Genomic DNA, 26,030 nt, shown 5'->3' on the forward strand with positions numbered 1-26,030 from the left:
TTTGAGTCCTAGCTGGGCCAGATGGCATTTCTGTGTGGAGTTTGCATGTTCTCCCCGTGTTCATGTGGGTTTTCTCTGAGTGCTCTGGTTTACCCCACAGACCAAATATAAGCTCTAAAGGTGAACATGTCTTGACACAATTTGACGTGTGGCACTTGCACGGTGCATGTGTTGCATGCAGCAAATACTTTGCCTGCATATACGTCTAACAAACACACTCTAACAGCTTAATAAAAAGGTCAGTATACTGCAGAATTTAGATATTTTATAAACAGAAATTTTTTTTCTAAATGTAATATAATCTCATAAATGTAAGAATGTAATACATAAATCATGATAATACTTTAATCATAACTTTATCTTAAAATATGAATAAAAACTTGGGTGGCTGTTAATTACAGGGCATAACTTTAGTCATGAATTTCAGTAAATTCAGAAAATGTTCTGTGGTTTTAAACTAAGTTTTCATCTGCATCTATTGATTCAACAATTCAAGTTATTGTTTGTTCAAAGTGGGATATTCGTAAAACAAAACAATGTAGCAAGCAGCGGACTTGTTTTACTGTAGCTACATCTAGTGGTTATACAACGTCACTACACTTACACGACAGACATTTAAACATTTCATCTGTTTTTTATGTGTTTGCACTTTGCAGCATTTATAAACTGTGCTGAAGTGTAAAAACAAAAATATAGCCCACAAAAGTAAGTCAACTGCACTCTAAAAATGTGGAAAAATAATAAAAAGCCTTTTTTGAAATTGCAAAAAATATTATAAAATATCCATGTCAATAAAGGCTTTTTAATAATATTTCTACATTTTTGAGTGCCTTTGACTTACTTTTGCTGTTTATTCTGATGAATACCCTTACTCAAAGAGCACAGACACATTAATTAAGCTACCCCTGAGCACTTTTTGTTTGATTTAAAAAGAAAAAAAAAGACCTTCTTATGCAAGCTATAGAAAAATAAAAGTTTCGAGGGTGTTTTTGGTTTACCTAAAGAACCTAAAAAGTTTTATAAAAGAAAAATTATTTTCTATGATGTGAAGCATAAAAAACCCATCAAGTTAAAATCAAAATCCCCGTTATTTTCTCACACTCAAGAAGTTCTAAATTTGTATGCATTTCTGTCTTGTGTTGCACACAAAACAAGATTTTTCAACATTCTTTAAAATCGTCACCTTGGAATTATAAGGTTTTATCTGACATTTTTGTCAAAATTGAGTTATTCACAAATTCTTTTTAAATGGCAACTTATTTACATTTTGGGATGTGTTTTTATAAGTTGTTTACATTTTAAGGCTTTTTATTTAAAAAACAAAAAAGGTGTATCTACAAAGTTGAACTCTAGCTTGGCTCTATAAGGTTCTATCTGTGAGCCAATCAGCATTTTTAATGCACGCATGAGGACCAATCAAGATCAGCTTTCTCATTTCACTGGACTGCGCCATTGACAGCGGGAAACACCAGAAGAACAAAATCACACAAAATTAGAGTCAATTAAAGAATGCCGCACCACACAAAATTAAAATGTGTGTAAATGTGATGATTTAGAAGCATTTCTTGACATTGAGATTAATTCATTCATTTTCTTTTCGACTTAGTCCCTTTATTAATCTGAGGTTGCCACAGCAGAATGAACCGCCAACTTATCCAGCATATGTTTTACACAGCGGATGCCCTTACAGCTGCAACCCAACACTGGGAAACACCCATATACACTCAATCACACACATACACTATGGCCAATTTTAGTTTATCCAATTCACCTGTACCGCATGTCTTTGGACTTGTGGGGGAAACCAAAGCACCCAAAGGAAGCCCACGCAAACACTGGGAGAACATGTAAACTCCACACAGAAACACCAACTGACCCAGCCAAGGCTCAAACCAGCAACCTTCTTGCTGTGAGACAATCGTGCTACCCACTGCGCCACTGCTAGGCAAATGTTGAGATGAATTGCTCAGTTTTACATTGTTGAAAAAGAAATTAATATTTAAAAATTTGTATATTAAAAGTGAAATATTTTTATTTTTGTATATAGTCAGTGAAAAACTTTTCAGTGTTTATTAAACTGATTTGCTCATTTTTTCTTTTAAAGTCTATAAGTTTAATATTAAGCCTTGAAGGGCAAATCCTTAATTTATTTAATGGAGCATATAATTCAATAAATATAATTCAATAATTTATTTAAAACATACAATTTAATAAATATGAACATATTAATTAGATAAAATTAACAGCTGCACTGGAAAAAAATATTTAGTACAGCCTGCTTAATTTTAAAAGAAAAAAATGTCATCCTAAAACATAAAATAAATGTTATAGAAAGCAAAATTTTAACTTTCTCAAGCATTAACATATTGTTACAACACTAAACTATATATTTTTTATTTTATTTCTTGATAAGTATTGCTTCAATGAATGATCTGGCAGATAGAACCTTATAACTCCAATTGGAAAATAACTTTTCAGAATGAGAAGGTACTATCTGCATTTACCGTGGTTTATTTACTCCAATTTGCAAATGTAAGAGAACTTTGATAATTTACATTTAGACCCTTAGGGTCTCTGTCATGTTAATGTATGAAAGAGATCTGTTACACACATGTTGTTTGCTATATGGAATGCAATAACTTTGAAGCTCAATATCTTAAAATCATTCAGAACGCAGATAGAACCTTATAATTCTAAGGTGACGAAATATCTCATTAGTTTTATATATATTACCAGTTTGGAAGAAATGGAGGAAGAATATAAGATGAAAGAATTTACATTTTTTGGGTGAACTATGCATTTATTTACTTAAATCACTTACTTTAATCACTAATTGTTGTTTTATAAATACTCTTCTGGGACACATTAATTAGATGACATGTCAGTGACAAAAGTGGCAGTAAAGACATTAATGTTACTAAATAAAATTAAAATCCATTACTTTGTACTTTGTATCCATCAAAGTACCCAAAAAAACAAACCATATCACAGTATTTACAAAATAAGAGAAGCAGATTATTTGTTAATAATAATAAGAACCATTATTAACCTAATGACTGAGCGTGAATAATAAATTATCATACATAGTAGAGCAGCAAATCAATTATTTCTGAAGGATCATACAAATGAACACTAAAAAATTCTAATGAAGTTTCAGCTATGAATTATAGGCACACATTAGGCCTACATATTCAGATATGGTTTATTTAAACTTTTATTTTACCGTACAAACTTACTGAGCACGGGACTTCTTTTAGTTATTTGCTCTCAGATTAGTTTTTTTATGTGTATTCTCATTTATGCATGTATTTTCGAGATGCTGAAGAAGAGTTTTTTTATTAAACAAAAAAAACATCACTGCATTGAAGAGAAAATACAATAACAAAGAAATAGGAAAGAAAAAAAACTTTACAAAGTCTCAATCATTAAGAAAAAATATAATATGATAAGCTTTAAGTAACGTATTCTTCATATTATTATTAATAAGCTTAAGAGATTCAACAGTGAAGTAAATTTCAACAAGTATTAAATCTAGGTATTAGGTGCTGAAGAAGAGTGATCTCATCCGTTAATGACAATGATGTCAGACAGATGACAACATTTTCAAAATGACAAAGTCCTTGTGACGATGGCCGATGACTTTTAACCTATATGTTATGCCCTGATACAACATATTCGCCTTAATTCACCTGTACAGACACTATGTGTGAACTTCAACCTAGATTACACAATAATTAGGTCAATAAAACCGGAAGTTGCTACAGTATGTCAGCTGCTAACGTTACGTAGTTTTTGTAAAACATGTTTCTGTTGTCAAACTGCACCTTAAACTCAAACCGTGTTATGTTTTTAATTGTGTATTATAAACGTTTGAGAACTAATGCTTAACCGTCAAATGAACCTCACAAACACCGGTTTATGCCATTTTCATGGTCTCAGCGTGAAATCCCCGACCTTTGGACTACATCGCTCGTCGTGACGTCATCTTTAGTCTATCGCCACAGCTCCTTCCTATAAAATCTAAAGCAGTCGATCAATCCTCATTACAGCAACTGAGAAGCACTTCATGAGCTTTCTTCTGTACTTGAAACTGCACAACAGGTAAAAAAGCGTTTTTGTTCGGTTTCTATCTTTTATCTGTAAGCTCTCTCAACATAGACCTATGTGTGTTGTTTTGTCTAATGCTTTAAATGAAAGAGATGTCAGTTTGCTTACGACTTGAACTATTTTCTTTTGCAGATTTTCTGCTAACATGGGTTCTATGGAGGATGTAAATAACCAGGTTTGCCACTTTAATCCTCATTAATGTCATGTAATATTGAAGATGTTTGTGTGGTTTTTGTTTATTTGGTAGGTTGACAAAGCAAGGATGACAGTACATATATTTATATTGGTATATTTGTATGACTGTATTTTAAAAGAAACACAACATACATTCAGGGACGGGTTCAGTGAATTGTGGGCCCTAAGCAATTCCAGCCATGGGGCCCAAAAGTTCTGAAATGCACCTTTCCTATTTTAATGTATTTTAATTAGGTTTATTTTACTGTTTTCTTATATCACTCAACCACTCCCTTTCTGCATTTGTCTTAATGCGAAATAATAATAACAATATGTAAAGCATCTTGTAAATCTTTTTAAGTCATTTGTTTTCTTAAAATTAATTCACAACTAAAAATCATATATAAAATATTTCGTTTTTAAAACTAAATCTTTAGCTAGTTTGACTGCTTGACTTCATAGTTGAGATGGGGATACATTTGCGCAGATGTATTAAACATTAAACATTTATTTTTAAAACCCTCATCATACAAAATATGACAGAAAATGATATTATATATAATTTATAGGTATAATTATAGGTATTTTTTGGGGCCCTCAGATTTCCTGGGGCCCTTAGTGGCGGAGTATGTTGCTTATTGGTTAAATCTGGCCCTGCATACAATTAACCAACGGCAGCAGGGTATTCACAAGGTCTTAAAAAGTCTCAGAATGTCTAAAATTCAAACAATCATTAAAAAAAATTCAAGATTTAAAACGACCTTAATTTCACTGAAATATTGTCTTGTTGGTCTTAATTAATTTTAAACAGGTCTTAATTTTCCTTTGTTTATGTAAAGCTACCCAATCAATCCAAAACACATCCAATCACCAACAACACATTTCAGTAAAACTTTGAGCAAAACTCCTGATGAATTTTATTATAACTGTAGTCTGATGTGCAAACATTTAGTTTTTAAAGAGTTTTTTTAAGTTATGTTGAATGAAAAATGTGTTTACAACCAAGGTCTGCTTGTTTTAAATATGTCACTAAGAAATTACTTTTTTTTTTAAAATTTTGCTGGGACATTAAAACAATTATTCGTGTTTAGCCCTATAAAAGTCTAAAATTTTATTCTTCATGGTGTTAAAAAGGTCTTTAAAAGTCATAAATTTGACGTGGTGAAACCTGCAGAAACCCTGGACATCTTCCATTTACAACAGTTTTTTAAAAGCTTGGGCTGTTTCACTACAATACATCACAGTATGTGTTCTAGCCCCTTCTAGTGATGCGATCAAAATAATGTTATGAAAAGAGGCAAGACAGAATCTTTTAAGATCCATGTCAGAAGTTAATAAAAAAAGCTGTAAAATAGTTTTGTTTAGATTTTTGCAGCAAAGATGTCTCATTTTAAATGTAAATATGATGTTTGTTAGATGAAATGTGACTGAATTTTTTCATCCCTGTTTGTTCCTTTCTAGAATGTGGTTGCCCGAATTGTTCACCTTCCCCTGGTTGTTTCCACCTATGACATGATGTCGAACGTGTACGTCAACACCAAGAACAACCACCCATACCTGAAGTCTGTGTGCGAGGTTGCTGAGAATGGTGTCAAATCCATAACCTCAGCTGCCTTTCACAGGTCTTTACCAATCATTGGCAAACTGGAGCCTCAGAGTAAGTCTATTGTTGTTTGCAGGGTGAGATCAGGGCAGATTACAGTGTGACTGCTTTTGACCAAGATTTTTTTTTTGTATTTTTTTGTAGTCTCTATGGCAAATGACCTGGCGTGCAAAGGACTGGATAAGATAGAAAAGACTCTGCCCATCCTACACAAGCCATCTGAACAGGTAAATAGTCATCATGGGAATAAAGTTAATAGTTTTTATTTTGTTTTTTATTATTATTATTAATGATAGTTCTCAAAATGAAAGTGTGCTCCTATTCGTTTATCAAAAATAATGATCACTTTCACTTTTGTCATGCAATATAACATCTGTTCAGCTCTTTTCGTGTTTACTGGCATGGGGACAAACTGTCTTTCACATGACATCACAGTAATAAAGAGGATGAGTAACCGGACATTTTTCCAGCGGCATTTTTCTTCTATAAGAATTTATCAGATGTTATAAAGCATTAATACAACCAACCAGATTTGATGTGCATCACAACATTGCAAACCTTTTAGTTAAAGTAAAAAAAAAAAAGATCATTAAACTAAAGCAATGGATTGGAAATTGGCACATTGACTATTAACTGGCTTGTTTTTGTGTTCTATACAGTGCAATAATTAAGTTTTAGTTAAATAATTTTCTCAGTTAGAAAAGACAGACCTTTTAATAAATGGCATATCATTTTGTCAAAACTATCAGTTTTCACTTTTTTAAACCTGTTTTAACCTTGTTGTTTAAAAAATAAGTTTGTTTAACAGCTAAATCTGAGGTAAAAAAAAAAAGTACATGACACAATAACTTTTAAAAATCAGCCAATCAGGGGGGGCGCTCGCGGACGCTGGAGAAGATGGCAGCCTAAACTGTAGCTCCGCTCCTTATTACTTAATAAATCGCTACCCTCCTCAATCTGAGTAAGAGAATTCCATAATTAAACTTCCAAAGAACATGCCCGAGACCCAGGATTTTCCACTTTTCTCTTCTTCGCGATCGCAGAAAAAGAAGAAACAAAATACGTCAGCAGAAACAACCTCGGCCTCGGCCTCGACCTCGGTAGAGCAAACGGACCCAGTTTTGAATGAAATACGATCACTAAGTACCCAATTGGGGAATATAGATGGACGTTTCGACACTATTGAAAGTCGTCTCGATGCTATATCGAATTCGGTATCTGTCGTTCACGAAACTTTATCTAATTTGTCACAAAGAGTGTCTTCAATTGACTCTCGTGTTACGGAAACCGAAAATAGGATCTCTACCACAGAAGACGCTCTGCAGACCCGCGAAAGGGAACTATCTACTTTGACGAAAACAGTGACTCGACTTCAAGCTAAAGTGGACGACTTAGAAAACCGAGGAAGACGTAAAAATCTGCGAGTCGTCGGTTTACCCGAGAAAGCGGAGGGCTCTACCCCGCTAGCTCAATTCCTGATGGAAATGATACCAAAATGGCTCGACCTTTCTTTTGATCCCAGGCTGGAGATTGAGAGAGCGCACCGATCACTTGGACCTGTTCCAGGAGGCAGTGACCCACCACGAAGCGTACTTGTCAGATTTCTACGCTACGCGGATAAAGAGCGCATTATACAAGCAGCGCTGAAAAAAAGGTATATTACTCACGAAGGCAAACAGGTGCGCTTCTTTCAAGATCTATCGGTGGAGGTGATGAGGAAAAGAAAAGAATTCGATACTGTGAGGAAGATTCTGATAGATCGCAAAATGTTCCGTGGATTTGCGTACCCGGCCAAGCTGCGCTGTCTTTTCGGCTCGGAACTTCGTACGTTTAACACTCCGGCCGCGGTGGAGGAGTTCATTGAGACTTTGCAAGATAAGTGAGGGAGACGGAATTCTTAATTATTCTTTCATCTGAGTTATATTTGGAGGAGTAGTGACTTTATTTCATCCGGATTCTCATACGCCATTTCTATTTTGAATGACAGATGTGACTGTTAATTCATATAACAGACTAATCATTTTTTCCTGTCATTTTTGTTTCAATGAAAACAAATGTTTCATTTTTTTTTTCAACTTTTTTTTTCTCTTCTCGCTGTATGGGTAGTCCGAGATTATATTTGTTTTATTGGAGCGGATTAATGTGAGGCAAGTGTCTCTCAAATATGATCCTGAACCTTATGTTGGTAGCAGGTATAATTTTTCTTTGCCTGAGCCCAGTGAGGTACAGAGACCTAGGTTTAGGGGGATTTAGATGGCACTGTCATTTGGGGACAGAGCCTGGGGTGGGGGAGAGGGAGTTGTTTTGTCGTTTTTTGCTGTTCTTTAAGGTTAAAAATTTGCCCATCATATACTGTTATTGTATTATTTTCATGAAGAAAACTACAGTCTACTTTTTATTTTCTTTTACACATTGTGGTAATGGAGAGTTCGACTAAATTTATAACATGGAATGTCAAAGGATTAGGACATGTGATTAAAAGGAAAAAAGTTTTAACTTTTTTAAAAAAGGAAAAAGTTAAAGTGGCTATGCTTCAGGAAACACACCTATCGGATAGTGAACATTTAAAATTGAAACGAGATTGGGTGGGTCAAGTGTATTATTCTTCATGCATAAATAATCCCAGGAAAAGAGGTACAACTATTTTAATTAATAAACACTTGCCATTTATTTTGAAAAACCAAATTAGAGATCCTGAGGGTAGATTCATTTTGGTCACTGGCCTTTTGCATGGGCAGCACATCACAATGATGAATGTCTATGCGCCAAATGAAGATTCTCCCAAATTTATGTCTAAAATCATTTTGTTATTTAATGAACACTGCACAGGACTGGGGATCTGTGCTGGAGATTTTAATTGTGTGATAGATGAAAGACTAGACAGATCTTCATCAGGAACTATAGTTAATCCTAAATCTTCTTTGGTACTTAAAAAATTATGTAAAGAAATTGGCCTAATTGATAGTTGGAGAGAATTAAACCCTACTACTAGAGACTATACATTTTATTCTAACCCACATTGTTCATACTCAAGAATTGATTATATTTTTATTCCAAACACCTATTTTAATCTTGCATCTTTTAGTCAAATCGGTTCAATTACCATTTCAGATCACGCTCCAGTTCAATTAGATATTAAATTAGAAATCCCCAAAACAAATAACAAGACCTGGAAATTAAACTCTTCTTTGTTATCGGACCCCAAATTTTGTAATATTGTACGGGAATCAATACAGAATTATTGGTCAGATAATAAAAATTCACCTGTCTCTCCCACAATAATGTGGGATGCAGCCAAGGCCACAATTCGGGGATATATTATTTCTTATACTGCTGCGCATAAGAAAGCTCTCATAGCTAAACGACAAGATTTGGAAAAAGAGGTCAAAAGACTTGAACATCTACATAGCAGTAACCCCACTCAATCAAACTGGTCTACTTTATGTCATGCTAGGGCTAAACTTAACCTTGATCACACTAATCATATAAAAAAACAAATTTTTCTTTCCAAACAGAATTATTATGAGAATGCAAACAAACCTGGCCGATTGTTAGCATATCAGATTAAAAAGGAACAATCAGAACGAACAATCAAGTCCCTAAAGATGTCAAATGGTACCTCTACATATGACTCTGCCATTATAAATAATACATTCCGATCCTACTATGAATCACTCTATAGCTCACAAGGCAGTGCTTCACAACTACAAATTCAAACTTTTTTCAATAATATTTCTCTTCCAATTATTTCAGATAAAGATAGAGATTATCTTAATTCGCCTATAACTCCAGAAGAGGTCCTAGCTGCGATACAATCAATGTCATCCAACAAATCGCCAGGACCTGACGGTTTCCCCTCAGAATTTTATAAATCATTCTGGCCCGAACTTTCTAACATTTTAGTTCCAGCATTACAAAATATCTTAGATCAAGGCACGATTCCTGAAACTTGGAAAACAGCAAACATCTGTGTAATAATTAAGAAAGATAAAGATCCCCAAGATTGTGCATCATATAGGCCAATTAGTCTACTTAATACAGATTCTAAAATACTAGCAAAGGTTTTGGCATGTAGATTAGAGAGTATGCTCCCCAAGTTAATAAAGCCAGACCAAACAGGCTTCATAAAATCACGTTATGGAACAGATAATATACGCAGACTCTTAAATGTTATTAATTTTGTCCAAGGTGAGGGACACCCAGCACTTGTTCTCTCCCTTGACGCCGATAAAGCTTTTGACAGAGTCGAGTGGGACTTCTTATTTGCGACTCTTAATAAATTTAATCTGGGAAATAATTTTATTAAGTGGATCCAGTTGCTTTACTCTGATCCTAAAGCAACAGTAGTTACAAATGGTCTCACTTCGACTCCATTTCGCATAGGAAGAGGGACGAGGCAGGGCTGTCCTCTTTCACCTTTGCTTTTTGCTTTAGTAATCGAACCCCTAGCAGAACTCATCAGACAAAACAGAAATTTCCACGGTATTTTAATAGGAGGGGAAGATCATCGTACCTCACTTTATGCAGATGATGTGCTCATATTTATGTCTAAACCAGAGCAGTCTATTCCAACATTGCTGGAATGCATCTCACACTACAGTAGTTTATCTGGTTACAGAATAAATCTTTCCAAATCCATAGCTTTACCCTTAAACACCCCTTCTTTGGAACATTTAAAATTAATCTCCCCATTCAAATTATCAGAAACTGGCTTTAGATATCTAGGAATCCATGTCACATCTTCACTTAAAGATCTTATTAAACATAATTATACACCTCTTATAGAAAAACTCAAACCTAATCTGAAAGCATGGTGTTCACTCCCAATCTCATTTCTAGGAAGAATAAATGTAATAAAAATGAATGTACTTCCTAAATTCTTATATTTATTCCAGTCCATACCTAGCTACTTAGCAAATTCATTTTTCAAAGATCTTAATAAAAACATCTCAAAGTTTATCTGGAACAATAAAAGACCGCGTATTAAAATTTCTAAATTAATGAAGCCTAAAGACAGGGGTGGAATAGGCTTACCAAATCTCCAGTTGTATTATTGGGCTGCCCAAATAAAAAACATGATTAGCTGGTGTAATGAGAGGACTAACTCTAGTTGGTTTAAAATGGAAGAAACAGCTTGCTCCCCTTTACCAATTAAATATTTACCATTTGTTAAGAATTATATAAAACTAAAAAAGATTTCTGAACATTTTATCATATCAAATACTCTTAGAACTTGGAAAGATGTAAAGACACATATGGGAATCTCCAGCCCTTTCTCCCTGTTCTCCCCACTTTCTTTTAATCCTGATATGCCTTTAACATTGCAAAACACTGTTTTTTCAGCATGGCGGGAACTGGGCATCTCTCAAATATCTTGCTTACTTTCAGAAGGCACCATAAAATCTTTCCAACAGATTGTAGATCAATATAACGTTCCAAAATCCAATTTTTATAAATATCTACAATTACGACATTTTTTAAAACCAAAGTTGGACAAAGGAGAGCTCAGATCCAAAACAACAGAGATCGAATACCTTTTACTGAATTCAGCTTGTTTAAAAGGATTGATAACAAGGATTTATGACACTTTGTCTAACAATTGCACTTCTGCCTGGTTAGGACTTAAAGATGTTTGGGAGAAGGATATTGGTCAAACTATTGAAGAAAATGACTGGGAAATTGTATGTGATAATATATACCCGAAGTGTACATCTCTTGGGATCCATGAGCTTAATTTTAAATTTTTTAACAGGATCTACTTAACTCCAATACGTATTAAGAAAATGTTTGCCAATGCCACAGACCTGTGTTTCAAATGTAAAAAAGATAAAGGTACATTCATTCATAGTTTTTGGGACTGTGGCAAAATTTTGCCATTTTGGAAGAAAATACATAAAGTACTGGAAAATATTCTTAAGCTAAATTTTGACATGACCCCAGCTTTGTACTTATTGAATCTTAATGCAAATAATCTGTTTGAAAAAGATGCATTCCAGTTATTTATTGTATTGGTATATTTAGCTAAAAAATGTATTTTGCTACTCTGGTCTGCATCACAAGCTCCATCTTTTAAAATGTGGATATCACAGATTGCTACATGGCTACCATTAGAAAAACTTACCTATGACAAACATAAAAAATCTGATAGATTTTGGTCAATTTGGTCTCCCCTTTGGGAGTACATAAAAGAGCTCTCTTAAATTAACACAACATCCTTGACATTCATTTACATTTTTTGTTATAACCTACTCTAAGATGATGTAATTGTACTTTTAATTATTTTTCACCTATATATTTTATTTTTTTATTTTTTACATTAATTTCTCTTTTACTTTCACTCTCAAGACTGTACATTCTCTTTATGCTACAACATTTTGATGTTAATGTTTTGTGAATATGGGCATACAATAAAAAAAAAAAAAAAAAAAAAAAAAAATCAGCCAATCTGAGAGTAATAGAGCAAATTAAACCAAAAATGATGACAAACATTACAAACATTATTACACTCAAACCACAGTGTAATAATCAAGTTTTAAAACCATAAATTTTCTCAATTAGGAAGCTGAAATTTATCAATAACCAATTAAATATTTTAAGACAGACCTGTTAATAAAGTTGCCAAAGCCATTATTCATTTAAATATATATATTTTTACCTTTTTAATAATCGTGTTTAACAGCTGAATTTAAGTTAAAAAAAAAGTACACAATACAATTATTTTTTTAAAATCCACCAATCAGAAAGTGAAATTGAGCAAACTGAACAAAAAATCTTTATCTTTAGCTCCGCTCATTCACTTGAACCACAATGAATAACATAAATGATTGATTCATGCTATGCTGTCTTAAAACGTATATATACTATAAATATATAAATAAAAATCTATAGAAAAAAATTATTGTAGTTGGAAGGGCATCCACTGCATGAAATCTATGCCCGAATAGTTGGCGGTTCATTCCACTGTGGCTACCCCTGATAAACAAGGGACTAAGTCGAAGTAAAATTAATGAATGAATGAGAAAAAATGTGGAATATATACAGTGAAAGTTAATATTATTAGCCCCCTTGTTTATTTTTCCCACCAATTTCTGTTTAACACATAATAGTTTTATTAACTCATTTCTAATAACTGATTTATTTTATCTTTGCCATGATGTTAGTAAATAATATTTGACTAGATATTTTTCAAGACACTTCTATACAACTTAAAGTGACATTTAAAGGCTTCACTAGGTTAATTAGGATAACTAGGCAGGTTAGAGTAATTAGGCAAGTTATTGTGTAATGATGGTTTGTTCTGTAGACTATCAGAAAAAAAAACTGAAAGAGGCTAAAAATTTTAACCTTAAAATGGGTTTTACAAAATTAAAAAGTGCTTTTATTCTAGCTAAAATAAAACAAATAAGACTAAAAAGACTAATAATACATATTATCAGACATACTGTGAAACTTTCCCTGCTCTGTTAAGCATAATTTTGGAAATATTTAAAAAAGAAAACAAAATGAATAGGGGGGCTAATAATTCTGACTTGAACTGTGTGTATATAAAAATACAGCTTCTATAGATAAAGTAGCCATTTATAATGATTTCTTCAGGAGAATCTAGTTCTGTTAAGAGTCTTATGTTTGTTCTTCTCTTTCAGATTATGGCCAATGCTAAAGATGCAGTGACAGGAGCCAAGGAGGCTGTCAGCGGGACTGTGAGCGGTGCCAAGGATTCTGTCTCCTTCACCCTAAATGATGTGATGGACCGAACACGCGGGGCAGTGCAGGGCAGCGTGGAGAAGACCAAGACTGTGGTCAGCGGTGGAGTCCAGACAGTGATGGACAGCAGGATGCTCAAACTGGTGTCCAGCAGAGTGGACAATGCACTGAGCACATCTGAGACGCTGCTGGAGCACTACTTGCCTGAAAATGAGGAGGAAAAAGGTGAGCACCTCATTTACTATTAGTTTCATATCAGTTTACTGTGTTCTATCTGATGTGTGGCTGCTTTCAATGCAAAAACTTTATACTTTGACTCACAAACACTGTAGCCGAAACCTAGAAGACTTTGGTTTATTGTTTAGTTTAGTTTTTGGCTTAATTTGCTGTTTACTGTTTAAGTTTATGTGTTTAAAGTAAATACACTGCAAAAAATGCTTGGTTCCACACAACTGATTTGTGGTGGGACAACATGAAGGAATTAATTTATTAGTTTTTACAAATTTAAGTGGATTAAACCTAAAAGTTGTAGTGTTTGAGCTCATTTTAAATAAGTAGTTTTTAACAAATAGCAAACATCATTTTTTGAGTGTTGGCGTTTTCTTTCTGACATGCTGTAAGCAGTAGAAAAGTCAGAGCAGGCTGGGAAACCTGAACAAATCAAATCAAAGCAAAGCAAAGCAGGTTGTTAGAAAGCAGCAGTGTTGTCAGATATAGCTGACTTTTTTCAGCCCAAAAGCTGTTCAAAACCCACCCAAACGCAAAAAAAAAACCACCCAAAATATTAGATTAATATTTTATTTACTCATTCATTTATTCATTTTCTTTGCGGCTTAATCCCTTTATTAATCCAGGGTTGCCACAGCGAAATGAACCACCAACTTATCCTGCACGTTTTTTACAAAGTGGATGCCTTTCCAGCCGCAACCTATCTCTGGGAAAATATTTTATTTAATTTTATTTAACTTAGTTACTTTAATTGTTATAACTTTTAACCAACTTGCAGTTAAAACCAGCAGTCACAGAACTACAACATAACTGGATCACGTCAAAACACAGCCCCCTCTTGCCCACACACTGCATTTAATGTTGTGTAGATTACACTACCTATTAGAGTATGTTTAACTTTCGAAATGGGGTATAAATTTGTCTTATTTGGCGTTTTAAATTCTTTTGAACATTGGTGCTGCTTGTCAATTAAACAATATTTCTATGATCATTCTTGCTGTCAATTTCAGAAAAAAATTCTCAATAAAAATGTCACAATAAACCGCAGTGAGTTTAACTGGAGGCGCTGAGTGATGCATGCGAAGGGGAGTCAGATTTGTCCAGGGAGTCGGATTTTGATACAAATTTCCTTCCCCTCCTCTTGCGGGTGCGCCCACGCGGTTTGTGCTATGCACTGGTCACTACTAAGTGAATGGAGTAGGAGCACACAGTTATGTTTTGTTAAATAAGTTGCATGTAAAATCTTGACCTCAGATGGATGTAATCACATGAGACCTTCAAAACTAATTTTGAAACCTTAAATACTGCATAAAAAGGCAGTTTAAATGGATAGTTCACCTAAAAAGGACAATTCTATCATCATTTACTCAGCTTTTACTTGTTGCAAATCTTTTTGAATTGGTTGAACACAAAAGTAGTAATTTTGAAGAATGTTGGAAACCTGTAGCCATTGTTTTTCCTACTATTGAAGTCAATAGTAAAAGGTTTCAGATTTTTTCAAAATATCGTCTTTTGTGTTCAAAACAACAAAGAAACCCTTTTTATTATGAATGAATCGTCATTTTTGGGTGAATTATTCATTTAGAATGCACTACTGTAAGTTTAAATAGCCTCATTTGTTTATTTTATATATTACAATTGTACAGTAAGTTAAAATTTTGAAAATAATTTTTTTTAAATAAATATTACTAAAGTACTAATTATTATTTATTACAAATTCTGAATTATTAAAGCTTAAAATCATTACACAATTATTGCAATTGTTGAGTTTGCATGTTTTTTTTTTTATTTTTTATTTTTTTATTGAATTTAACAGGGACAATGCTCATTAATAAACAGTAAAACTGTAAATAAGCCAGAGTCAACCACAAGGGCTAATTTTCATCTGTTGCCCCCTGCCAGATTTTAAAAGGCAACCTAAAATAAAAAAACACATCATCACACACATACAAAAACAGTTACATATGACAAAGGGATAAAACATGTAATAAGAATTTCTGCCTGCGTTCGCGTGGGTTTCCTCCGTGTGCTCCGGTTTCCCCCATAGTCCAAAGACATGTGGTACAGGTGAATTGGGTTGGCTAAATTGCCCGTAGTGTATGTATGTGTGCGAATGAGTGTGTGAGTTCCCAGTGATGGGTTGCAGCTGAAAGGGCATCCGCTGCGTAAAACACATGCTGGATAAGTTGGCGGTTCATTCCGCTGTGGTGACCCCTGATGAATAAAGGGACTTATCTGAAGGAATATAAATAAATAGCTGACCCCCCCCCCCCCCCCAAAAGCTACATCTCTGCCAACACAATGACATGTTTCTATGTTTTGAAAAATATATCTTGATGAATGACTTTCAGTATATGGAAATTTGTTTCAATTTTTTTTAAAGATTGACTAAATTTCAACACAATTAAAAAATAATAATAAATCATCCATAAATACCTCTTGCACTCCATGAACTGCATATGTACATTTCAGGTTCGTGTCTTGTGATAGTCTTGTGATATGCTTCTCAGGAGACATGGCTTTCTAACTAATTAACAAGAGCATCCATACTATATGCTCTGTTATGTGTGTCAAATAGTGCTGGGAATTACTTCATGTCCCTGGAAAAAGAAAATTAATCCCATTTATGTGCAGAACATCCGACTTGTTCACGTCTCAAAGAGATTGTTGACCAGAAATCTGAAATTACTCTCATTTCCTGAGCCTCACTAATCTCGCAAATGGAGATCTAACCAATCTCAACAAATGTTCCTTTGTCCCGTTTCTCTCTCAGAAGGTGAAGAGAGGAATACTGAAGGATTGGAAAATGACAGCGATTTGGCCAATTATTATGTCCGACTGGGCTCTCTGTCCATTAAAGTCAGAGACAGGACTTATCAGAGAGCCGTGGAGAAAGTTCGTCATGCCGTGCAGCGCGGACAGGAGTCCATTTCACAGCTTAACCACACAATGGATATAGTAGGTTGATCTTTAGATGAACTCACAGAGGTATACAGTAATGTAATCAAATTTCTAGCAAGTCATTTTATTGCTTTTGTTTTTAGATCGAATTTACCAGGAAGAATATTGATGGGTCTAACCAGAAGCTGCAGGAGAAACTGGGTTCACTAATGGGCTGGAAGAGCGTTTCTCAAAGCCAAGAAACAGAGAGCGAAACAGACAGTGAAGCTGAGGTATCAGAGATATTAATACTTTTTAGCAATATATTCAGCAAATTGATGATGATTTATTGCTTTTCACTTGAGACATTTTTGTCTTTTAATGTACACAGAGAAGGCTTTAACTTGGTATACATTATTGTGACAGAAATATATTAAAACTGCTGATGAAATTCTAAAGCGAAAAAAAAAGATTAATAATTAAAACTTAAAGTAATTACATTATTGGTTTCCTGCGTTTTAATTTTAATAGAAATAAAACTAATTTAATGAGAAAAAAGCAAAGAAATAAAATATAGGGAAGTGTTTCTCGACCACGTTCCTGGAGGACCACCATGTTTCATGTTTTGAATGTCTCATTTGTCTGTCACAGCCATTACAGCTCTTTCAGTCTCTGCTTATGAGCTGATGATCTGATTCTGGTGTGTTTGTTTAAGAAGAGACGGTAAATGTGTAGAGCAGGTGGTCCTTCAGAAACATGGTTGAGAACCACTGTTATATGGGAGATTCTACCAGAAAAGTAAATTTTCCCTAATAGAAAATGTGACAGGGCCTAATTTAAGCTTGTCCTCTGAAAAAAATCATACAAAAACAAGCATAAAATCATACAATTTAAAGATAGAACGCATCCTTGATCACTGTCAGCTTCTACTGTCATATAGCCTTAAAGGTTTATTGCATGCTTTTTATGTTGAATTTAATGCAAATGTGACAGGAGTGACCAAACACATAGAGACAGTTGTAAAATAGTCTTTCATTTGTAGAATTTATTTATAATTAAATTTTTTTAATCAATTGATGTAAATGATAACTACTTAAACTTGCTATTTCTGATGTATTTTTTTCTTTAAATAACAGTTTTTAGCATAACAAAACTATTAAAGATGTGGGTTTAATTGGACTGAGGATAAGAACAGAGTTTGTACATTTGTTAAGTGTTTTTATAAAAATAAAAAAAAATCTGAGAATCAGATAAATGACATATTCCTTTACAAATCAGCTCACAGAAATTAACCTTCAGTCCATTTTAGACATTTTCTAGCACGAAATACTTTTTATTCACTGTATTTATACTTTTATTTCGAGGACAGATAATGTTTGTTTCTGGTAGAATGTCCCATAGGGTACATTAAAGAGCCCATATTATACATGAAATAGGGTCATATCTTGGTTGTAAGGGTCTCCAACAACAGTCTAATATGCATGCAAGGTCAAAAAACACTTTCATGGTCTTATAATCTGCATTTATTTTTACCTAATTATCCCAGCGACTCCTGTATGAATCGTCCAGTGATTCATTTGTTCCCAAACCCCTCCTTAGCGCGGAGCTAATCTGCGCTGATTGGACCGATGACAGTCTGTCGCGATTGGTCGACTGCCTTCAGTCAGAGAATGAAATGGCCGATAGCTAATCAGCAATTTAAAAAGTAATCACAGTTCATACACGCTCCATAGTGTAGGCGTGGATTTTAGCTGCCACACACACACAAAAACACACACACACCTCCGGACGACAACGCTCCCGCTTCCGCCCACACCCGCCAGGTTTTAGCCTGAGAACCCGCTCCGTTTTCTGCCCGCCGCGCCCGATCCCGCTAGAGCGGAGGAGAACACAACCAAAAGTCACCCAGCTATACAGTCCAGACAGCCAAGATGTCTGTATAAAAACACAAAAAGCTCGCTCTCGCTCTCTCTCTCATACGCGCGCGTGCGCACTAACACACACACACAAGCAGACTCTCTCTTTCTCATTCGCATAGCAATATCCGTGATATTGCTAGACAGCCCGCTCCCGTCCCAAATTAAACCTGTTACCGACCGCTCCCGCGATTTATTCGGAAATTTATTCCCGCGCCGCAGAAATCTGGCGCGGGGACAGCCGCGGGAATGCAGAACTCTACCACGGAGCTCCGTCAACAAAGCAGCACGCGTCGCGTTTTTAACGTGACTTTGCACGCGATGAGAGAATATATCCAGTTAACCTGATACAGTACACGCGGTTACAAGTAACAAATCACAACTAAATACATTTGCAAGCTAGAGTCAACGAGGCAACAACTTTAACCGCACGTACTTACACTTGAGAAAGGTAGGAAGAAACCCATCCTGACGTCAATCAGTTACTCTTTACTGATCCTTCCTTTAACAAACTCAGATGAAGTATTCTTTGTAGCATGTAGCTTCCAGAAGTTTCCAACTGCTTGGTTATAATGCTGATGTTTCATCTTTGGGTAGAGACTCGATATAATATCCATCTGCAGTGTGACTTCAATCGACCGGCATGTTTGTGTGTATGTGTTTGTGGGTGTGTGTGTGTGTGTGTCTGGGTTTCTGCGTCAGAGGGCGGGGCCTCAGGTTTGAAATCTCCCGGGTTTGCGCGTGCACGTGAAAAACTTGGTTTCGTTCGTACGTCATGGCAAAACACCTAATGAGTCGGTATCAAGGCGACTCGTTTGAAGCACTATGAGTCGACTCTTTTATAGATGAATCAACCGTTTTAAACACTGTATTCTTACAGATTTAAGCCTTAGCTGAATACTTCACTACACTTAGAGCTGTGTTACACACTACATGGAGGGGAATTTTCAAAAACCCATAATATGGGCTCTTTAAATAATTTTTTAAAACTGATTTTGTAACATGATTTCAGTTAATAGGTGTAGCTTTCTGGTTATAATAATGAGTTTTAAGCATAATAATAATATCAAAAATAGAAGAACGTAGTTTGAGAGATTTGAAAAAAAAAATGTAGAGTTTGAAAAAAAAAAAAAAGTAAACTGTTTTGGAATTAAAAACAATTGTTACTCCAAAGACATTTTAAATCACAATATCCATTTTTGGGATTAAAATTTTAGAAAAGATTTACTATAATCATAATATTTATAAATATTATATGTAATAAAGGTAATATAATGCGCAAATTCACACTGTTGTTGACACATTAAATATTACAAAAGATTATACTGATTTTGGTCTTATTATTATTACTATAAATAATTTAAAACGTAAATAAAATGTAAAGTAACTCGTAATATACACTATTGTCAAATAAAATCTATTTATTTTACAGTTACTTTCCCTCATTTTAGAATCCGTCTTAATTTTGATGAGCTGCTGTCAAATAAAAATATGTTTGTGACTGTTCTGTACAATAGTGTACACCCATCTTTAATTTGAAAGGGGTAGGTCACTCAAAAAGGAAATATCGGTCATCAATTTCTCAACTTTTACTTGTTTCATCTTTTGTCGAACAGAAAAGAAGATATTTTGAAAAATGCTGAAAACCTGTAACCAATGACTTCTATAGTATTTGTTTTTCTTACCATTGAAGTCGATGTCTTCACATTTTTACCTTTTTTCATAATATACATATTTTTTGTTTAACCAAATAAGGATGTTTCCCAGTGATGGGTTGCAGCTGTAAGGGCATCCGCTATGTAAAACATATACCAGATCGGTTGATGGTTCATTCCGCTGTGGTGACCCCTGATTAATAAAGGGACTAAGTTAAAAAGAAAATGAGTCAATCAATCAAAAAAGAAAACTCACAAATGTTTAAAACTACTTAAAAGTCAGTGATTAAAGATATTTTATAATTTTTTTAAATTGTTTCTTATTTTAAAACTTCCACGGCTCTTAGAATGCCAGTCGAAGCACTCAAGCGAATTTTCATTGCCGACCTAATGGTTTGTTTTGGGTCAGTTTTGAATTTCCACATAACCAGCTAAAAGCCTTGTTTACCAGCGTGTAATGTGAAGCGGGGTACAGACAACGGAGTTCAGATCCAAACACAGGGTTTATTAGCAGGATGGTCACGCAAGCAATGGTCAACACAGGGGCAAACAGATGTACACAGGAAATCCAGAGTCATAATAACAGGCAGATGGTCAGTACAGGCAAGCAGCAAGCAACGTAAATGAACAAACAAGGCGAGGGTCAAAAACACAGCAAGACAAGGCAAGGAAAACCCGTCATAATGTTTACACTTCAGTATAACAAGACCCAGCCCAGATGTGTGTGTGAGGGCTCTCCTTATAGGACATGTAATCAATTCATGAGCAGCTTCAGCTGTGAGTGTTTGCAATCAGACAGGACCTAGGCCAGGTGTGCAAGTGGTGCGTGACTGGATCTTGTAGTTCTTTTGCTGGTAGATTTGTAGCGAACTGTGTGTTTACCAACGATCTGCACAGGCTGGATCACTGGTGAACATGACAGAGGGAGAGGCTGGTTCGACCCAGATCCTAAATATAATTTTTTGCATAATCTATCCCCTTAATAATTTCTACAGTAGTGAATCTATCACTCGAATGAATCAGTCAAATATGTTTCTTCGTTTTTTCCTCTCAGCAAATTGAGTCGCGCACACTGACCATCGCCCACAGCCTCAGCCAGCAGCTTCAGAGCACATGTGTGGTGCTGGTGTCCAGTCTCAGGGGTCTCCCTCAGCACGTCCAGCTCCAGGTGGGCTCCGTCAGCCGCTCCGCATTGGAGATCTACAGCAGCTTCAGTAAAGCGGCCGTGCTGGGGGATCTGTCCAGCACCGTCCTGTCCTCCAGCCGCTCACAGCTCAGCAGAATCACAGAGTCCATGGACAACGTGATGGACTACCTGCTCAACAACACTCCTCTCAACTGGCTGGTCGGACCGTTTTACCCACGTGTGGAGCGCGCCGTTGAAAACGAGGCCAAATGTAGCAAACAGAGGACCCTTCAAGTCACTGAATGAAGCTTAATCGAATATTAAAATCCTGTCATTATTGAGTCACCTGATTTGTTTTCTGAACACAAAAGACGTTATTTTAATAATGTTGTAAACCGGTAGACATTGACCTCCATTTTGTTTCCCTACACACAAAGTCATGACAGCAAATGTTTCTATGTTCCTTTAACTTATCTTAATACGTTAATCAAGTTGTGACACAGTGGCTCAGTGGTTAGCACTGTCGCCTTACAGCAAGAAGGTCACTGATTTGAGTCCAGGCTGGGTCAGTTGGCATTTCTGTGTGGGGTTTGCATATTCTCCCCATGTTGGCATGGGTTTCCTCCAGGTGTTCTGGTTTCACCCCACAGTTCAAAGACATGTGCTTATGGTGAATTGAATAAGCTAAATTAGTCGTAGTGTATGAGTAAATGTGAGAGTGTATGGGTGTTTCTCAGTGATGGGTTGCAGCTGGAAAGGTATTCGCTGCGCAAAACATATGCTGTAATAGTTAGCGGTTCGTTCCTCTGTGGTGACCTCTTATGAATAAAGGGACTAAGCCGAAGGAAAATGAATGAATAAGTGAATCAGGTTTCAACTCATTTTTTAAGTCATGCAAAGCTTAACTTAATATTTTTAGTCAGTCTGACTGATGTAAGTTGAAATGACGACACTGTAAAAAAAGGATTATTTACTTTACTTAGAAAAGTGAGTAAACCCATTGCTTTAAAAGCGACAAGTTGACTTCACTTAAAAAGTGAGTAAACCAGTTTCGACTTATAATTGATAAGTTCAACTAACTTAATTTTTTTAATTACGCACATAGTTCATTTACTTAAACATTTTAAGTCAACGTTTTTAAAGTAATGTCAACTAATTATTTTTAAATCAACAGGTTTACTCACTTATTTCATTGTTTACAGTGTTGAAAAGTTCATTTTATTCAACTCAATTTAAAACAACCTATTTTGCAGCGGCAAAAAAGGGACTTTAGCTGGTTGTCCATGCTACTTATTTAAAATGAGCTGAAAGAAAATGCAATTCTTGAGTTTTAGGAGGGCAACTTAACTTTTTATGTTTCCTCCACGTAAAATTGTAAAAACTAATAAGCTAACACTTTCATGTTGCCCTAACACAAAATCGATTGTGTGGAACGCAGCATTTATGACAGTGAGTGTACTATGGAAGTCAATGGTCACCTGTTTCCAGCATTATTCAAAATATCTTTTTTTGTGTTGAATAGAAAAATGGAGAGTAACTTAAGATGTTTTGGTGACCTGTGCCTTTAATCATTCCTTTCTTTTTACAATCACACATTCCTGTCAGTAAAAATATTCTTTACATTGAAAACATTGATATTTTCTGTGGCAAGAATCATGTTCTTTGCTGCAACATTTGGATATGCCTGACGCTTTTGGATGTACGTAATAGCTTGTGCACACTATATTCAATATGCTGTCTTTATATTGGTTTTGTACATTTCTAATAAAATAATATTATTACATTATTTATTTTTGTTGTGTGTGTTGCTTTCATGGGGCCACACGGTGGCTCAATGGTTAGCGCTGTCTTCTCACAGCAAAGTCATGTCCCAGCTGGGTCAGTTGGCATTCTTGTGTGGAGTTTGCATGTTCTCCCCATGTTCCTATTTCCTACAGGTGCTCTGGTTTCCCCCACAGTTTAAAGACATGCACGATAGGTGAATTGAATAAACTAAACTGGCCTTAGTGTGTAAATGAGAGTGTATGGGTGTTTCCCAGTGATGAGTTGCAGCTGGATGGGCATCTGACAAAAAAATATATATGCTGGAAAATTTGGCGGTTCATTCCACTCTGGTGATCCCTAATTAATAAAGGGACTAAGCCGAAAAGAAAATGAATGAATGAATGTTTTCACCTTGATAGCAGTATGTCCTTTTCATGTCTGATTGGTGTCCTTGGTTCTGATAATCTGGTAGTGGTGGAGAAAAAAATTGGCTGAATGAAAAAAAAAATGGGTGAAAGAAAAAAATGGGTGGGAGGAAAATATATATTTCTAAGTTTTTGCGTTCTCTCGCAAAGTTGTTTTGCGTTCCCTCGCAAAGATGTTTTGTGTTATCTCGCAAAGATGTTTTGCGTTATCTCGCAAATAAACACTTTCTGTTCAAAACAACACTTCCTCTTTCTTCATTTTAGGGTCCTTGCGTTTACGATGGACGGCTTCATAGAGCTTTATTTTGAACTTGGGCTTAAGAATAAAGAGATATGCTCAATGCTTAATTCAAGGCCCGGTTTTGATATAAGTGAAAGACACTTGAAAAGGATATTGCGTGAAAAAGGACTGTTTAGCCGGAAGCTTTAGCTGTTCTTGTTGATTTCATCCAAAATCAGCTGCAATTCTCTGGGCAACTTCATGGGTACCGATGGATGTACACGAAATGTAGAGAAAATGGTCTACGTGTGAGAAAAGAAGACGTGCGCTTAGTGCTGAAGGAACTGGACCTTGCAGGTGTTTCAATGAGGAGAGCAAGACGGCTCAGGAGGCGCAACTACTTTGCTATAGGGACCAAACTTTATATGGCATTTGGACTCATACGATAAACTGAAACCATATGGCGTTTGTATAAATGGCTGTATTGATGGGTTTTCGCGTAAGATTATTTGGCTGTGATCCAAAGCTTATTGGAGCATATTATATGGAAGCATGGAGCGTTTGGGAGGATGCTCTAGAGTTGTAAGGGGGGATCTTGGGACTGAAAATGGTCCCGTTAGAGACTTTCAACATTTTCTCTATGGGTGCTTTCACACCTACACTTTTGTTTCGGAAACTGTCTCGTTTGCCCAGTTAGCGCGGTTCGTTTGGCATATGTGAACAGGGCAATCGCGCTCTGTTCCAAGCCAAAGAAATCGCTCCGAGATCGCTTGAATGAGGTGGTCTCAGCTCGATTGAAATGAACCCTGGAGCGGTTCAATTGCAGTGAGAAAGCTATCCGATCCAAGCGCGGTTATATCACAGTGTTTTATGGATATGTAATAGGCATACGGCTATATGAAGAGAGAATTATGAGTAGGACTGGAAGTTTCGCAAGTCTCTGGATGCCCGCAAATGAGTGATGATCTCCCGGTAATCTCACGTCTCCCTCCCGGTCCTCAAATACGCATCGTCGCGCACCCTTCTCACCCCTTCCCACTGCATCTCTCCTCAGACATGTCGCGCGCGCTTACCCTGTCAATCACCACTAAACCACCACCTCTTCTGACAGCTTAGCGGGACGCTGCAAAATAAACCCTGACACTCTGACCAATGTAAGGAGAGTTTACTCGCACGTGACTTGTTTTAGCTCTTTTGGTCCGATTAGAAACTTTGCAGTGTGAAAGCGAACCGCTCCAAGAGCAACAATGTAACATTTGTAATCTCTGTTTCGGAACAACTGAATCGATTCACAGGTGTGAAAGCACCCTTAGATTAGATTGTACGTTAGATCAACAACCCAGACTGAATTTATAGCACCAGGTTAAACTTTCTGACCCCTTTATGGTAATCAAATTGAAAATAAACACAGGCCACAACTGACCATTGAGGATGATCTCCGAAATTAAACCAATAGACTTGTCCTGAAAACATGCTGTCCACCGGTCTCGTTGAGGTTGGGTTATTAATATTGAATTAAACAAATGAATAAATGATTATATAAACTATAGCCCATGATTGTTAAGACTGTTGCACTTTTTGTGTTGGCAATATGCTCATGCTTATATAGGCCTATTGTTATGTGTGCATGCAACATTTGTATATTTATAACCACCTCTGAGAAATGTCGGGGTCACAATGGTTTTAAGAGAAGACTTAAAAAGTCATACATTTGAAATAGTGACTGACACCTGCAGAAACCATGGTTGTGATGTTCCATTCCACTATAGATTCCATTCCACTATAGACATGGTTACATCAAAACGCGTATTAAATATTAAGCCAAAAATATACAACCGAATTATGTATACGCTACAACTAGTTTTATAAAATGATATGTGCAAATAAAAATACACACTTTTGTCTTTGCAGACCTTTCATCTTTGCATTAACTCGTGTTGTATTACAGTTTTTTCAGTCGCTTTGGTAAACTTGTCAGATTTAAAATTTGCTAAGCAGTAAGTGCATTTCTCAAAAAAGCACATACAAATAGCCAAACAGCATGGATTACCTGCAAAAGCCAGTCTCTTGCTTAAAGTCCTTGGTTCATCTCTCAATGAACATGTCAGTGCCGTCAGAATGACAAGTCCTTGTGTCATTGTGTACGGATAAGACAGTCAAATTACTTACTCATGTTGTCAATGTAACAGTGTACTCTGGATGGATGTTCTCATGTAAGCTACGGCTAA

At 35.7% G+C, this 26,030-nt stretch overlaps 1 protein-coding gene across 10 annotated transcripts in view; it reads left to right on the forward strand.

The window, feature by feature from the left end:
* The window catches only part of plin2 (perilipin 2), a 40,330-nt gene extending 17,151 nt beyond the window's left edge, over nucleotides 1-23,179 (forward strand). For 2 of the 10 annotated variants that reach the window (XM_073923346.1, XM_068213611.1), the window contains 7 exons: nucleotides 4,240-4,282; nucleotides 5,743-5,938; nucleotides 6,029-6,111; nucleotides 13,528-13,813; nucleotides 16,590-16,774; nucleotides 16,861-16,989; nucleotides 21,322-23,179. In XM_073923346.1, coding sequence (XP_073779447.1) covers nucleotides 4,253-4,282; nucleotides 5,743-5,938; nucleotides 6,029-6,111; nucleotides 13,528-13,813; nucleotides 16,590-16,774; nucleotides 16,861-16,989; nucleotides 21,322-21,699 — 1,287 coding nt within the window. In that variant the 5' untranslated portion in view covers nucleotides 4,240-4,252 and the 3' untranslated portion in view covers nucleotides 21,700-23,179. 10 annotated transcript variants of the gene reach the window in all.
* Nucleotides 23,180-26,030: the final 2,851 nt, after the last annotated feature.

Source organism: Danio rerio, chromosome 15 (assembly GCF_049306965.1).
Source record: "Danio rerio strain Tuebingen ecotype United States chromosome 15, GRCz12tu, whole genome shotgun sequence".
In the NCBI taxonomy this organism is placed as follows: domain Eukaryota; kingdom Metazoa; phylum Chordata; class Actinopteri; order Cypriniformes; family Danionidae; genus Danio; species Danio rerio.